Source organism: Anomaloglossus baeobatrachus, chromosome 1 (assembly GCF_048569485.1).
Source record: "Anomaloglossus baeobatrachus isolate aAnoBae1 chromosome 1, aAnoBae1.hap1, whole genome shotgun sequence".
NCBI classification, from domain to species: Eukaryota; Metazoa; Chordata; class Amphibia; order Anura; family Aromobatidae; genus Anomaloglossus; species Anomaloglossus baeobatrachus.
Genome location: NC_134353.1, coordinates 900,463,346 through 900,481,249, shown reverse-complemented (window position 1 = coordinate 900,481,249; position 17,904 = coordinate 900,463,346). Strand labels below are relative to the sequence as shown.

Genomic DNA, 17,904 nt, shown 5'->3' with positions numbered 1-17,904 from the left:
TAACCGCAACCCGCAGGTGGCGTCACGAACATTAACTCTATTATCCCCTGTAAATACCGAATTTTATTAAGCATCCGCAGGGCACGGGGTCGTGCAACGGCCACCTGAAGTGACATTCCCGCTTGCAACTGCCCAGGACAGAGTTCCCCTTTCCCTGGCCGACACAACAACCATCAGCACCATCCACCTGTGCTGCATTCCAAAGTTTGTATATTACCCCCTAACTCCCTCTGTATACCCCCAAACACCTTTTTATATTCTACCGTGCAAATTGGGATGGTCTGGCGTCTATCCCTCCTCTCCGCCTCCGATGGCCATCCTTTTCTTCTGACTGACCTGATGACACCTCCTGCATCATCCGCACAGCCAGGAGAAATCTCATGCCTGCGAATAGACATCGCCAGCTCGCGCATGCACATGCTGCTCTGTTCTGCTGCACGCAGAACCTAAAACATAAGTGCGCATACACAAGCCAGCGATGTGTCTGCACAGGCATGACATTTTGCTTGGCTACGTTGTCATCCACATAACCGGGGGAATCTGGTGCCTGCACATTTTGCATTTCCCTACTACAGGCAGAGCCTAAAACATAAGTGCGCATGCACAAGCCGATGATGTGTCTGCCGAAGCGAAAGATTTCACCCAACAACGTCGTCATACACATAGCCGGGGGAATCTGGTGAATGCGCCGACACATCCCTGGCTCAAGTTTTAGGCTCAGCCTGCAGTAGGGCAGAGCACAGTGCGCATGCGCGTGCTGGTGATGTGTATGTGCATACGCGAGACTTCCCCCAGCTATGTGGATGATGCATGAGGCATCATCACATCAATTAGAGGAAAAGGACAGCAATTTGTGGAGAGGCGGGACAGATGCTGCAGCAAGAATGCCCATCGGACCAGACTGTACAGAATATAAACTTGATTTTTAGGGCAATACAGGGGTAGTCTGGGGATAATATACACCTTTATGGAAAGCAGTATAGGCGCTGCTGAACTGAAGGTGCTAGTCTTCATTTACACATGAAAAATCTGGTGGCAAGTTCCCTTTAATATGTTGCATTTATTAAAAGGGGGTGTCTCACAAAGAAACTCTTTAAGATAACTTGATGATGCAATCAGCTGATCGCGGCAGGTTGGCTTTTCTTACCTATGTCAATCCGCAATTATTGCTGAGCAAACAGCGGCCTCTATAGGTGAACTGGAGCATTACACGTTCAGATAAACTGTGATTCCTTCTGCCCTGGTCCGACATCCACCCCGTTCCTCCATGGCAGCCAATATTATGTGACACCAAGGATATTCTGCTTAATCTGACTTCACAGTGATCCATATTTTACCACATTTTTTTTTTTTAATTCTTTTGCCGTATAAGCAAGACGACGACGAATAATTGAGAACATGGTTTAAAGACAAAGCCTTAAGGCATCTACATGCTTGAAGCCTCACCTCCATAATGGGACTGGACGCCAGGACTTTCTCCTCCACGTTCGTTTCGCTGGCAGAACCCCCGACGGTGGCAAAGAACCTCATGGCGTATTTGGCAGACACCGTCTTCCCAGCTCCAGACTCTCCACTTACAATAATGGACTGGTTCTTCTCATCCCTGGAAGACAAGAGGAATGGAAAAGTGTCAGCAGCTGCAGACTTTATGAATTTACAGAATGTCATATTATAGTGATTGAATTTTCATACTATTAAAAAAAAAAACAAACAAAAAAACCCCACAGATTGATGTTGGGAGGCGGCCATGACAGTGGACGAATTAGACAATAGTTTTTAAAAAAAAAACGCTTCTCCCCTTAAAAGGTCGTGTTCACCTTCACAATCAGATTTTTCTTTAGTTATTACATTCATATTAACATAATACAATTTTGTTAATTCATTAACCCCCTATGCAGACCACAAAATACAAAAAACCTATGCATTATCCCTGTACTGTGACATCGCTGTGTGTATTATCCCTGTACTGTGACATCGCTGTTTGTATTATCCCTGTACTGTGACACCACTGTGTGTATTATCCCTGTACTGTGACATCACTGTGTGTATTATCCCTGTACTGTGACACCACTGTGTGTATTATCCCTGTACTGTGACATCACTGTGTGTATTATCCCTGTACTGTGACATCACTGTGTATTATCCCTGTACTGTGACATCGCTGTGTGTATTATCCCTGTACTGTGACATCACTGTGTGTATTATCCCTGTACTGTGACATCACTGTGTGTATTATCCCTGTACTGTGACATCGCTGTGTGTATTATCCCTGTACTGTGACATCACTGTGTGTATTATCCCTGTACTGTGACATCACTGTGTGTATTATCCCTGTACTGTGACATCACTGTGTGTATTATCCCTGTACTGTGACATCACTGTGTATATTATTCCTGTACTGTGACATCACTGTGTGTATTACCCTGTACTGTGACATCACTGTGTGTATTATCCCTGTACTGTGACATCGCTGTGTGTATTATCCCTGTACTGTGACATCGCTGTGTGTGTTATCCCTGTACTGTGACATCGCTGTGTGTATTATCCCTGTACTGTGACATCACTGTGTGTATTATCCCTGTACTGTGACATCACTGTGTGTATTATCCCTGTACTGTGACATCACTGTGTGTATTATCCCTGTACTGTGACATCACTGTGTATATTATTCCTGTACTGTGACATCACTGTGTATTATCCCTGTACTGTGACATCGCTGTGTGTATTATCCCTGTACTGTGACATCACTGTGTATTATCCCTGTACTGTGACATCACTGTGTGTATTATCCCTGTACTGTGACATCACTGTGTGTATTATCCCTGTACTGTGACATCACTGTGTATATTATTCCTGTACTGTGACATCACTGTGTGTATTACCCTGTACTGTGACATCACTGTGTGTATTATCCCTGTACTGTGACATCGCTGTGTGTATTATCCCTGTACTGTGACATCGCTGTGTGTGTTATCCCTGTACTGTGACATCGCTGTGTGTATTATCCCTGTACTGTGACATCACTGTGTGTATTATCCCTGTACTGTGACATCACTGTGTGTATTATCCCTGTACTGTGACATCACTGTGTATATTATTCCTGTACTGTGACATCACTGTGTATATTATTCCTGTACTGTGACATCACTGTGTATTATCCCTGTACTGTGACATCACTGTGTGTATTATCCCTGTACTGTGACATCGCTGTGTGTATTATCCCTGTACTGTGACATCACTGTGTGTATTATCCCTGTACTGTGACATCGCTGTGTGTATTATCCCTGTACTGTGACATCACTGTGTGTATTATCCCTGTACTGTGACATCACTTTGTGTATTACCCCAGTACTGTGACATCACTGTGTGTATTATCCCTGTACTGTGACATCCCTGTGTGTATTATCCCTGTACTGTGACATCACTGGGTGTATTATCCCTGTACTGTGACATCGCTGTGTGTATTATCCCTGTACTGTGACATCGCTGTGTGTATTATCCCTGTACTGTGACATCACTGTGTGTATTATCCCTGTACTGTGACATCACTGTGTGTATTATCCCTATACTGTGACATCACTGTGTGTATTATCCCTGTACTGTGACATCACTGTGTGTATTATCCCTGTACTGTGACATCACTGTGTGTATTATCCCTGTACTGTGACATCCCTGTTTTCATTATTGTCTTTATGGGATATCATTGTATGAATTATCTAGATTCTGACTTTGAGGCTCCCGAGGGTTCATGACCCTAATCACTGTTTCTAGCGACTAATCAATTCACGTCAATACCAATTCTACGACACAGTAACGGGTTAATGATTCCTGAACCTTCATTCAACTCTTATCCGGAGCAGCTGGAACAGACATGTCAGCACAAAGTGTAGAGAAAACATTAATGGAAACCAATAAACATTAACGAGTCTGTCTGAGATTCAGCTCTGAAGAGATAAAATAACAATGTAAATGAAATATATCCATCTCTACTGGTAGGCAAGAACGTGACCATCGTCAGCCATTGTGAAATTACTGGGGCTGAATCTCCTGGTCACCGGGTCACCCACTTACAATAAAGGGGGTGTCCACAACTAGGACAACCCCTTCTTATTCCCCATGATTCCCCCAGATAGAACAATAAATAATAATCACCTCCCGTAACGATGCCCTTCCAGAGGTGCCGCATCTCGCGGTTCCTGGGGCTCACCTCGGGTTTGTGACGTCACACGATCCCTGTGACCAATCAGCGCCAGCTTCCTTCTCCCCACCTTCGGACCAAATGCGTTAAACAACAGGAAGTGAGGGGTGCGGCTTTGCTCACTTCCTGTTGATTGCTCGTTTGGTCCGAAGGAGGGGAGAAGGAAGCTGGCGCTGATTGGACATGGGGCTCGTGTGACGTCACAACCCAACATGAGCCCTGGCTCCGCGAAATGCGGCACCTCTGGATGGGGCTGACACGGGAGGTGATTATAGGCTTTATAATTTTACCTGAGGGTAATGTGGTTTCAGAAGGGTTTGTCCTCACAGCGGACAACCCCGTAAAAGTACCCCAAAAGTAAGGGATTCTGCGGGTCCATTGACTTGTATTGAGCCACGGTCCGTTATCACGGAACAGAATAGGACATGTTCCATAATAACGGAATGGACATACGGCATCCGATGTGTTTTTTATAGGATCGGATGCACACAAAAGTGCTTCTATGTTCCATCCGATCCTACACAAAAGACATTGAAAAGATGGTCCTGTCCGTGAGTCCGCAAAAAAACAGGACCTGACCAGGATAGACGGAACGGTCATGTGAATGAGCCCTAATACAATGCAGCAAAAGCAAACTATACAATGTGATTGTTTGCAGTGGTGAAGGATTCTGATACAGCTCTGGATGTGACTAGATCAGGGGTCTCAAACTTGGCTGGGTATATGGGCTGGACATAGAAATAAAACTATTTGGGGGGGGGCACATTTTTTGCAAAACAAAGTGACGTTTTTAGTAATACCATATAATTTTTTTCTATACACCTTAGGATCACTTTTATTGAATTTTTTGATCATTTTTTTTTTAAATTGCATTCATAGCATAGGTTATGGTACGGTTTTATAGCTTGAATTGTTATGGATGTGGCGATAACACCCTTTTCTGTTTATTTTAGTTGATAAATAAAAAAAGCATTTTTAATGGTAAAAAGAAATGTCCATGCTTTTATTTTTAGATTTTTTTTTCACATTTTATGCTCTGCTTGTAAGTAATACTGTTTTACAATTAGCATCATATAGTAATTTTGGCCAACATCTTGTGGTTATTTTCCCATGGGGTCTTGTAGTAATGTCCCCATCCTGTAGTAATGTGCCCATTCTGGTCCCCATTCTCTAGTAATGTGCTTATCTTTGTCCCTATCCTGTAGTAATGTGCCCATCCTGGTCCCCATCCTGTAGTAATGTGCCCATCCTGTTTCCTATCTTGTAGTAATGTGCCCATCCTGGTCCCCATCTTCTAGTAATGTGCTCATCTTTGTCCCTATCCTGTAGTAATGTGCCCATCCTTGTCCTCATCTTGTAGTAATGTGGCCATACTGCTCCCCTTCTTGTACTAATGTGCCCATCCTGTGCCTCTTCTTATGGTAATGTGCCCATCCTGGTCCTCATCCTATTGTAATGTGCCCATCTTTGTCCCTATTCTGTAGCAATGTGCCAATCGTTGTCCTCATCTTGAAGTAAAGTGCCCATCCGGGTCCCCTTCTTGTACTACTATACCCATCCTGTTCCTCTTCTTATAGTAATGTGCCCATCCGGGTCCCCATCCAGTAGTAATGTGTCCATCTTCATCTCCAGTAGTAATGTGCCTATCCTTATCCCAATCCTGTAGTATTATGCCGATTTTGGTCCCCATCCTGTAGTATTTGGCCCATTCTGGTCCCCATCCTGCAGTATTTGGCCCACTCTGATCCCCATCTGTAGTATTTGGCCCATTCTGGTCCTCATCCTGTAGTATTGTGCCCATTCTGGTCCCCATCTGTAGTATTTGGGCCATTCTGGTCTCCATCCTGTAGTATTGCGCTCACCCTGGTCCCTATCCTGTAGTAATGTGCCCATCCTACTCTCCTTCTTAGAGTATTATGCCCATCCTTGTCCCCATCTTATAGTAATGTCCCATACTGTAGTAATTTACCCTTATATGCCGTTCTTCAAACACATACATATATATACCGTGTTTCCCCGAAAGTAAGACCCTGTCTTACATTAATTTTACCCCAAAAAGTCTCACCCTGTCTTACTTTCGGGGGAGGTCTTACATTAGCCAAAAAAAATGACAATTTCTTTTTAACCAATAAATTAACATTTATTAACATGCTGAAGAGTCGGTCATCACCAAACAGTAGAATAAAACAAATGTAGCGTATCAAGAATATCTTGTTACTACCGTATTACCGTATGACGGTATTTCCATGTATAACATGTAAAACAACGAACTAACAACAACAAACAGTCTGAATGAGTTATACTGGAAGATAAAACAAGATTTATTCCATCACAACCAGGTCATCATCTTCAGGAACATCATCATAAACATCAACACTCTGAGGTTCTTCTGGATTTTCTTGGGGCCCCATACCCCATAACAGTGCCGTATCCCACTGCACACAGCCCCACACCCCAAAACAGTGTCGTACCCACTGCACACAGCCCCATACCCCATAACAGTGCCGTATTCCACTGCACATAGCCCCATACCCCATAACAGTGCCGTATCCCACTGCACACAGCCCCACACCCCATAACAGTGCCGTATCCCACTGCACACAGCCCCATACCCTATACAGTACATGTTTCCCTACTTGGTTTTTAAATGCTGGACGTTTTCCTCTGCGGTGCGGCTGTGGGTGCGGAAGGCCTGTGCTGCAGGGAACGCTGTGCCAATCAGCAGGAAAACAGCGGTGACGTGGGGCTGGGGCGGCCAATTACAGCCCGAGCTGCTGGGCCAATCAGCGCTCGAGCCGGGGGCCGGCGGTGACGTGGGGAGCAGGGGCGGCCAATGATCTGTTGAGCTGGGCGGATTGCGGGGTTAACACGGCGAGTCAACCCCATGAGCGCTGGACCCGCCCAGCTGCACCTGAGGACACCTCTGAAGCCTGGGGACCCAATGGGGGACAGCGGCGGCCCAAAGGTAAGGGCCTTATATTTCACAGCGGCCCCCCAACCCTGCCTTACATTCGGGGGAGGCCTTACCATTGAAGGACCCCCCCGTAACCCCCACCCTGTCTTACTTTCGGGGGGGTCCTACTTTCGGGGAAACACGGTATATTATATATATATATATATATATATATATATATATATATATATATATATATATATATATATAATATATATATATATATATATATATATATATATATATATATATATATATATATATATATATATATATATATATATATATATATATATATATATATATATATATATATATATATATATATATATATATATATATATATATATATATATATATATTTTTTTTTTTTTTAAAAAAAAAAAAAAAAGATTCTTCTCATCTGTCCGTCTGTGTACTCTTTCCTGCTTCTTGCAGTCTGCAAACCCAGTTACGATCGCGGCTGGTGCCGGGCTACGCAGTAGTCAGCGCTTTATTTCATTTGAATTAACTTCTAGCGCCGCGCAGAGCTCTCTGCAGCCCTAATCCAATGGCAACCGCTGGCCAATCAGAGTCCAGCGCTTGACGTCTATCACTACATCAGCAGCTGGCCTGCTGTGATTGGCCGGCAGCTGCCTTGGGTAGGGTTCTGCAGAGAGCTCTACGCGGCGCCAGCAGTTCATTGAAATGAAATAAAAGGGCTGACGGCACTAATCCTGATCGTCACGGGGTCCACAGGCCGCAAGAAGAAGCCTGAGGGGCCGCGCGTTTTAGACCCCTGGACTAGAGCATAAAACAAGATATAACCAGAGCTCATTACACAAAGTGGATCAGGTTCGTTTTAGCTGTGACTAAACAAAACCTTGTGAATAATTTCCATATAAATGGGTGATTTTCCGATTAGTGAATTCTTGACGATCCTGCATATATTCTTTGTCCCTCCCTTTGTAGGTCACACGATATCCCATTAAAAGAATAATATAAAGAGTCATCAGAAATGCATTTTTAGCCGGTGTCTCAGAGGGGCAGGCTGGTAATTTACATTTACACCTTCGCTTCTCAGTAATTATCTGGCTACTTGGCACGTAAAGCTGCTGCAGAACCTCCAGGGAGGCCGACCTGTCAATCATATCAAAGTGCTGCTATATCGGAACAATCATTCAAAGTACAAAGGACACCGGTGTTCAGACTTGTTTGGGTAGAAGGTCATCACACGCTCCGTAGATCTGAGCTGCCGGAGCCTGGAATGTCAGAGTCTTCCCGACAGGTTTAATTTCACTAATTAAAAATACCTTGATTTAATGTGTACCTGTCATACCAGTATATGGTATATCCAATACACCGAGAATTACGAGCAGCTTTACTTTAACCCCTTAAGGACGAAGCCAATGTTGTCCCTAATTCCCAGACCAAATTTTAGAAATCGGACCAGTGTCACCTTATGAGGTTATAACTCTGGAACGCTGCAACGGATCCCGGTGATTCTCAGACTGTTTTTTTCGTGACATACTTCATGATAGTTATAAATTTGGGACGATATTTTTTACATTTATTTTTTAAAAAAATTGTAAAATATAAATAAGAATTTTTACAAAAAATTTTAAAATTTCACAATTTTCAAACTTTTAATTTTTATGCCCTTAAACCAGAGAGTTATGTCACATAAAATCTAATATATAAAGCTGAATGTGTGTATGTGTGTGTATGTCCGGGATTGGCATCTGCCCCGTCGCAGCTACAGCCACAAAATTTTGCACACTCACACGTCTGGACCCAGAGCGCGTCATAGGCTACGTTTTGAGGGGAAATTTTAACCCCGCGCTTAACAGTTATTCACTAAAAAACCTGCCTCCATTAAAGCGAATGGAGCTGGGAGCCACAGTGCAGCCAGAACTTCAGAAGAATGAGCAGCCACACCCTTAAATGGAATGTTGGCGTGTCACAATGCAGCCAGGGAAAGAGGCAGACACATACAGGGTAAGAGACAGACACAAAGACAGACACAGACAAAGAGACAGACTGACAGGGAAAGAGAGGGATAGAGAGACAGGTTAAGAGACAGACACAGACAGGTAAAGAGACAGACACAGACAAAGAGACAGATACAGGGAACGAGACAGACAGGGAAAGAGAGGGAACGAGACAGACAGGGTAAAAGACAGACAAAAGCCCGCTTTACACGCTGCAATATATCTTACAATGTGTCGGCGGGGTCACGTTGTAAGTGACGCACATCCGGCATTGCAAGTTACATTGCAGTGTGTGACAGGTACGTGCGATTGCAATTGAACGTTAAAACGTTCATCGCATGCACATCGTTCATTTCTCTAGAATTGAACGTCAAGATTGTTCATCGTACCCGGGGTAGCACACATCGCAGTGTGTGACACCCCGGGAATGATGAACAGATCTTACCTGCGTCCTGCGGCTCCCGGCCCACAATGCGGAAGGAAGGAGGTGGGCGGGATGTTTACATCCCGCTCAGCTCCGCCCCTCCACTTCTATTGGCCGGCTGCCGCGTGACGTCGATGTGACGCCGAACGTCCCTCCCACTCCAGGAAGTGGACGTTCGCCGACCACAATGAGGTCGTATGGAAGGTAAGTATGTGTGATGGCAAATCGTTTGTGCGGCACATTCAACAAATTGAGCATGCCGCACATACGATGGGGGCGCTGCAAATCGAATAGGATATCGTATGCGAAATTGCAACGTGTAAAGTAGGCTAAAGACAGGTAACTAGACAGATAGAGACAGACACAGGGAAAGAGACAGACAGGGAAAGAGAGGGAAAGAGACAGACAGGGAAAGAGAGGGAAAGAGACAGACAGGGAAAGAGACAGACAGGGAAAGAGACAGACAGGGAAAGAGACAGACAGGGAAAGAGACAGACAGGGAAAGAGACAGACAGGGAAAGAGACAGACAGGGAAAGAGACAGACAGGGAAAGAGACAGACAGGGAAAGAGACAGACAGGGAAAGAGACAGACAGGGAAAGAGACAGACAGGGAAAGAGACAGACAGGGAAAGAGACAGACAGGGAAAGAGACAGACAGGGAAAGAGACAGACAGGGAAAGAGACAGACAGGGAAAGAGACAGACAGGGAAAGAGACAGACAGGGAAAGAGACAGACAGGGAAAGAGACAGACAGGGAAAGAGACAGACAGGGAAAGAGACAGACAGGGAAAGAGACAGACAGGGAAAGAGACAGACAGGGAAAGAGACAGACAGGGAAAGTGACAGACAGGGAAAGTGACAGACAGGGAAAGTGACAGACAGGGAAAGTGACAGACAGGGAAAGTGACAGACAGGGAAAGTGACAGACAGGGAAAGTGACAGACAGGGAAAGTGACAGACAGGGAAAGTGACAGACAGGGAAAGTGACAGACAGGGAAAGTGACAGACAGGGAAAGTGACAGACAGGGAAAGTGACAGACAGGGAAAGTGACAGACAGGGAAAGTGACAGACAGGGAAAGTGACAGACAGGGAAAGTGACAGACGGGGAAAGTGACAGACGGGGAAAGTGACAGACGGGGAAAGTGACAGACGGGGAAAGTGACAGACGGGGAAAGTGACAGACGGGGAAAGTGACAGACGGGGAAAGTGACAGACGGGGAAAGTGACAGACGGGGAAAGTGACAGACGGGGAAAGTGACAGACGGGGAAAGTGACAGACGGGGAAAGTGACAGACGGGGAAAGTGACAGACGGGGAAAGTGACAGACGGGGAAAGTGACAGACGGGGAAAGTGACAGACGGGGAAAGTGACAGACGGGGAAAGTGACAGACGGGGAAAGTGACAGACGGGGAAAGTGACAGACGGGGAAAGTGACAGACGGGGAAAGTGACAGACGGGGAAAGTGACAGACGGGGAAAGTGACAGACGGGGAAAGTGACAGACGGGGAAAGTGACAGACGGGGAAAGTGACAGACGGGGAAAGTGACAGACGGGGAAAGTGACAGACGGGGAAAGTGACAGACGGGGAAAGTGACAGACGGGGAAAGTGACAGACGGGGAAAGTGACAGACGGGGAAAGTGACAGACGGGGAAAGTGACAGACGGGGAAAGTGACAGACGGGGAAAGTGACAGACGGGGAAAGTGACAGACGGGGAAAGTGACAGACGGGGAAAGTGACAGACGGGGAAAGTGACAGACAGGGAAAGTGACAGACAGGGAAAGTGACAGACAGGGAAAGTGACAGACAGGGAAAGTGACAGATGGATAGAAAGACAGTGAAAGAGATAAATAGACAGGGAAAGAGACAGATACAGACGGAGAAAGACAGTCAGAGACAGACAGGGAAAGAGACAGACAAAGAGATAGAGAGAGAGACAGAGATATATACAGACATTATAATTACATTTCTATCTATTTGTTTTGTGGTTTTTGTGTGCAGAATACATTTTTGTTAATACATTCTATTTTGTTAACAGCAGTTATTAACCCGGGTGAAGCCGGGTAGTACAGCTAGTGCATAATAAATTACAATTCCCAAATCTCTACTTTATAGCAGTGCAAGTTTTGAAACACAATTTTGGGAAGTTAAAAGGATTCAAAGTTCATCAGCAATTTCCCATTTTTTTCAACAATTTACAAAAACATTTTTTGAGGGACCACATCACATTTGAAGTGACTGAGAGGCCTAAGTGACAGAGAACACCCAAAAGTGACATCATTCTAAAAACTGCACCCCTCAAAATATTCAAAGCCACATCCAAGAAGTTGTTTAACCCTTCAGGTGCTTCACAGAAATTAAAGCGATGTGGAATGAAAAAAAAAACCCCACAAAAATCATCATTTTACCTAAAAATGTTGCTCTAGCCCCAATTTATTCACTTTTAGAAAAAAAAACACAACAACATGGACCCCAACATTTGTTACCCAATTTCTTCTGAGCGCACTGATACCCCACATGTGGTCAGAAACCTCTGTTTGGACAAATGGGAGGGCTCAGAACAAAAGGAGCAATATTTGAATTTTGGAAAATAAATTTGGATGATATACCGTAGATTGCGGGAACCATATCGCATTTGTCAGGCCCCTAAGGTACCTAAACTGCAGAAACCCCCAACAAGTAACCCCATTCTGGAAACTAGACCCCTGAAGGATTTTATGTAGGGGTATAGTGAACATTTTAAACCCACAGGCACTTCACAGAATTTGATAACATTAGGCTGTCATATAGAAAATTTTGTTTTAGCAGCAAATTTCTCACTTTTTCAAGAGGTTATGCCAAAAAGTGGACACCACAGTTTGTTACCCACTTTATGAGCATGGTGATACCCCACATGTAGTCAGCAGTTCTGTTTGGACAAATAGGAGGGCTCGGAACAGAAGGAGCAATATTTGAATTTTGGAAAGCAAAATTGACTGAAATAGTTTGCGAGTACTATGTTGCATTTGCAGGGCCCCTGAGGTACCTAAACAGCAGAAAACCACCACTAGTGACCCCATTTTGTAAACTGGACCCCTCAATAAATTTATCTAGATGTTTGGTGAGTACCCTGAAACCCCGGGTGCTTCACAGAACTTTATAACATTCAGCAGTCAAAATAAAAAATACATTTTTACCACAAAATTGTTACTTCAACCAGATAGCTTTTTTCACAAGGGTAACTGTGACATCACTGTGTGTATTATCTCTGTACTGTGACATCACTGTGTGTATTATCCCTGTACTGTGACATCACTGTGTGTATTATCCCTGTACTGTGACATCACTGTGTGTATTATCCCTGTACTGTGACATCCCTGTGTGCATTATCCCTGTACTGTGACATCACTGTGTGCATTATCCCTGTACTGTGACATCACTGTGTGTATTATCCCTGTACTGTGACATCACTGTGTGTATTATCCCTGTACTGTGACATCACTGTGTGTATTATCCCTGCACTGTGACATCACTGTGTGTATAATCCCTGTACTGTGACATCACTGTGTGTATAATCCCTGTACTGTGACATCACTGTGTGTATAATCCCTGTACTGTGACATCACTGTGTGTATTATGCCTGTACTGTGACATCACTGTGTGTATTACCCCTGTACTGTGACATCACTGTGTGTATTACCCCTGTACTGTGACATCACTGTGTGTATTACCCCAGTACTCTGACATCACTGTGTGTATTATCCCTGTACTGTGACATCACTGTGTGTATTATCCCTGCACTGTGACCTCACTGTGTGTATTATCCCTGCACTGTGACATCACTGTGTGTATTACCCCAGTACTCTGACATCACTGTGTGTATTATCCCTGTACTGTGACATCACTGTGTGTATTATCCCTGTACTGTGACATCACTGTGTGTATTATCCCTGTACTGTGACCTCACTGTGTGTATTATCCCTGCACTGTGACATCACTGTGTGTATTATCCCTGTACTGTGACATCTCTGTGTGTATTATCCCTGTACTGTGACCTCACTGTGTGTATTATCCCTGCACTGTGACCTCACTGTGTGTATTATCCCTGCACTGTGACATCACTGTGTGTATTATACCTGTACTGTGACATCACTGCGTGTATTATCCCTGTACTGTGACATCACTGTGTGTATTATACCTGTACTGTGACATCACTGCGTGTATTATCCCTGTACTGTGACATCACTGTGTGTATTATCCCTGTACTGTTACATCACTGTGTGTATTATCCCTGTACTGTTACATCGCTGTGAATTATCCCTGTACTGTGACATCACTGTGTGTATTATCCCTGTACTGTGACATCACTGTGTGTATTATCCCTATTCTGTGACATCAGTGTGTATTATCCCTGTACTGTGACATCACTGTGTGTATTATCCCTGTACTGTGACATCACTGTGTATTATCCCTGTACTGTGACATCACTGTGTGTATTATCCCTATTCTGTGACATCACTGTGTGTATTATCCCTATTCTGTGACATCACTGTGTGTATTATCCCTATTCTGTGACATCACTGTGTATTATCCCTGTACTGTGACATCACTGTGTGTATTATCCCTGTACTGTGACATCACTGTGTGTATTATCCCTGTACTGTGACATCACTGTGTGTATAAATTCCTTTTCAGCTTCTTTTAGGATTTTCAAAAATAAAGAATTTTTTGGGGGCATTTTTTATATAAGTGATGACTGATCATAAGAATACGCCATGAATGTATGGAGAACCTATTGTATATAATAAGCATTTTTTTTTCTCTATTTTCGTGATTAAAAAGGGGGCTTTTGTGGGAGTCCGAAAAGGAGGACAGAAATATTAATTTTCCTTGATTATATCTGAAACGAGTGCAATTAAAAGCTGTAGAATGATGAAAAGTTAACTTTTGATCATTTTGTGAAAATTAATAATGTGGATTTTTCTTCCGCTTCTAAATTAAAAACTCATTACTGAGATAGCGGCGTTGTTTGGTCGGCGACCATTGATGTGTATTGGGGCAAAATAATTACAACCATCTGCATTTGTGTTTAATTGGAGCGTCTGCAAATCGGAATATTTCTCTGACATGAATACCAGGACAGCTATGTGACAGGAATGTGTCTCGTCACCAAAGTCTGTCCCTGCCCCGATTACAAAGACGATGTTGTTTGATCACGTTTATAAAAAAAAAAAAAAAAAAAAAAAAAAAAAAAAATATTAAAAACAAAAGATGTCCACTCCTCCCCCAAAAATATTGAATCTCTCAAAAGTTTTGACACCTGCTCAGCCTTTACAATAACTGATAGTATCAGGGGTGGAACGATCGCGGGCGCAGGGATTGCGACCGTGACCGGGCCCGCGACTGTGACCGGGCCCGAGGGTGCAGGGGCCCTGCCGGCCCTAGCCTCTGTTTCAGCTGGATGTGCGTCTGAGGCTGCACATCTAGCTGAATTGCATCACACTGCAGAGACCCCATACTGTGATATAAACCTGTCGGACAAACTGAAGTCGCTAACTTTCATTTGTGTTCAAGTGACTGAGGCCGGCGCATGGCAATGACGTCATGCATTGCAATAGCACCAACACCGATGAAAGCTGCCTGCTACTGTGCGTTGGCTACACAGGAGGACACTGCGCTACATGGGAGCCAGGGGGGGGGGGGGGGTGAGTACAATGTTGTTGTTGCATTAGACAGAACAAAGACATATTTACCAGGATGGGAACAGTAGATGCCAGGAAGGGGATAATATATACCAGGAAGGGCCCAGCAGGGGGACAGTATACACCAGGAGGGGCCAGCAGGGGGACAGTAGATACCAGGAGGGGGACAGCATATACCAGGAGGGCCCCAGGAAGTGGACAGTAGATACCAGCAGGGTTCCAGGATGGGGACATATATATCAGGATAGGGACATTTTTACCAGGATGGGGTTATATAGGGGAATATATACACCAGGATGGGGGACATATTTACAAGGAAGGAGTCCAGGATGGGGGACATTAGAACAAAGTGAAGGACATTACTACATAATGTGGGGGGATATAGAATGCTAAATGTATACATACATAAACATACAGCTGACCAACATAAGGAGGGGGGGGGCAGGTCGAAATTTTGCACCAGGGCCCATAAAACTCTAGTTATGCCACTGCATAGCTTCATAAATGTCCTCCATTTAATGGGTTGTCATTGTCGACCACAGCAACCAATCACAGCATAGCTTTCATTTCTTAAAGTTCTCTTCTAAAACGAAAGCTGTGCTGTGATTGGTTGCTATGGGCAATGAAACCATACCACTGAGTATAGGCCATAGCAACTTAGATGACAAACAGATTTAGTACAATAATTAGTACCTAAATTATGACTTTTTTCATCATAATCTTGAATAAATCATTTTCCTTATCCTATATCCTTCTGGTTACCACACACGTGAGAGCAGCTCAAGAAAACACTATAACTGGGCTAACGAAGGCCTCATTGCTGCTGAACACACACTATCTGCTGCCTTTTGAAAAAGATTTTCTATACATTCACATTTTCTAGCTCTTACACGGCAGAGTTTATAATATATCCCCTAGCGACACATACATCCTAATGAAGCTCGCGCATGCCATGGTTACTTTACAGATGTTGTTTACTTCATTATTAGCGGTTCTCATACGACGATTTTACACCAAAACATTCCCCTCTAACACCGATATACACAAAGTCATAAATGCACACAATAGGCCCGAATCATCAAGAACGGCATTGTTCACATCAGTACTGATGAGGAGATGTGCTGGAGTCCAATGCTCCTGAATCATGGAGATGTCCATAGGTCAATGGCATATATGTGACGCCCTGGCGCTGCCAGGTGGTCACACATAGAAAAGGCCCCCGCACAACACTTTCCCTCACAGGGTTACACCATCCCAACCAAATCCTAGTCACCCCCCTCAGGATAAAACAGGCACACCAGTGGGCGGGACCAGGCGGAAGGACAATGCCCACCTAGGGGTCTAGAGCAGTGTTACCCAACTCCAGTCCTCAAGGCCCACCAACAGTGCAGGTTTTTGGGATTTCCTTAGTATTGCACAGGTGTTAATGTAATTACCTGCCCAGGTGCTGGTTCCAACAGCAGTGCAATGCTAAGGAAATCCTGAAAACCTGCACTGTTGGTGGGCCTTGAGGACTGGAGTTGGGGAATCCTGGTCTAGAGAATCCGGGGGCGGGAAGAGTTCAGTTTTGAAGTTGGGGAGTTTGGAATTGGAGTTCAAAGTCGGAGTTTGAAGTTGAGGAGTGAGAGAGGAGAAAGTGGAAGTGAAGTCAGAGAGCAAAGGCGTCGGGGTTGGAGCGCCGGCGTTCTGGCTAGGTGGCAGACGGTGGCCAGTGTCTGACAGGAGACGGGAAGACGGCTGCCAGAGATCCGAGGTGGACCGGGACAGGGTAGCAGCCCGCCGGTTCCGATACCGGAGAACCGACCTGGAAACCGTGCACAGAGGGGGTACCCGGACCCTAAGCAGAGATTGGAACCCCCGACTTTGTTAATTAACCAGTTGAGGGCAGGATTATAGGTCCTGTCCCACCTAAAGTCCCGAAAGCAGACCAGCAGCCCGCCGCGGGAGATAGGGCATCCGCCAGGGCCCCTTTAGATCCCAAGGGTCAGAGTCTGCGGGCAAGGCTCCCACCTGAAGTTCTGGGAGCGGACTCCTGAGTTCCATACCGAGAAGTCCATAAGAGAACTAAAGTAGTGCAGAGGAAAGTGACACAGACCATCACCCCGGGTGAGGGAACAGAATACTCCTGACCGCGGAGCTCCGGCCACTGGCACCTTGGTTTACCACGGACTTGTGTGACTTCATTGACTGTGAGTACGCTAACATTCCCCGGTCCGACCAGGCAGTCACCATCCTCAGCATAAAGACACTGGGCCCCGGGGTATCCATCCCTACCCACGGAGGGTTAACAACAACTAGCTGCCATTCCAAAGCCCCGGGTACTCCCCAATAGCAGCGGTGGTACCCCAAATTACCACACACCGTGGGTGGCGTCACGGACTGTATACAATATCCCCACACTCCATCAGCCCCCTTTTTATTTCGAAGTGTCCGCGAGGCCCCCGGGTTCGGAGACCCCTCGAGCCACACTGCAGATCCGGATCCGAGCAGCCCGGCTGCTGACGTGGGTCGGTACATATACCTATGTGTGTGACGTGCTACAAATCCTACTCCAGTCCTTGCTAGAGTAAGATTTATGGCAATGATGACGCTTGGTATGAATTTAGTGAACAAGAGTTGCCACGTCTCGTCTTAGCTCCACTTTGTCGAAGTCGGGGGTGAAACTGGCATAAAAACG

General features: G+C 45.0%; 1 protein-coding gene and 1 long non-coding RNA gene across 3 annotated transcripts in view; one reads left to right on the top strand and one right to left on the bottom strand.

The window, feature by feature from the left end:
* MYO5B (myosin VB) overlaps positions 1 to 17,904 on the bottom strand; it is a 327,189-nt gene that overhangs the window by 172,104 nt on the left and 137,181 nt on the right. For both annotated transcript variants that reach the window (XM_075327185.1, XM_075327192.1), the window contains exon 5: positions 1,447 to 1,603. In XM_075327185.1, the coding sequence (XP_075183300.1) occupies positions 1,447 to 1,603 (157 nt within the window). The remainder of the gene's footprint in view (positions 1 to 1,446; positions 1,604 to 17,904) is intronic.
* Positions 1 to 17,904, top strand: part of LOC142255743 (uncharacterized) — a 78,597-nt gene that overhangs the window by 44,995 nt on the left and 15,698 nt on the right. The gene's annotated exons all lie outside the window — the stretch shown is intronic.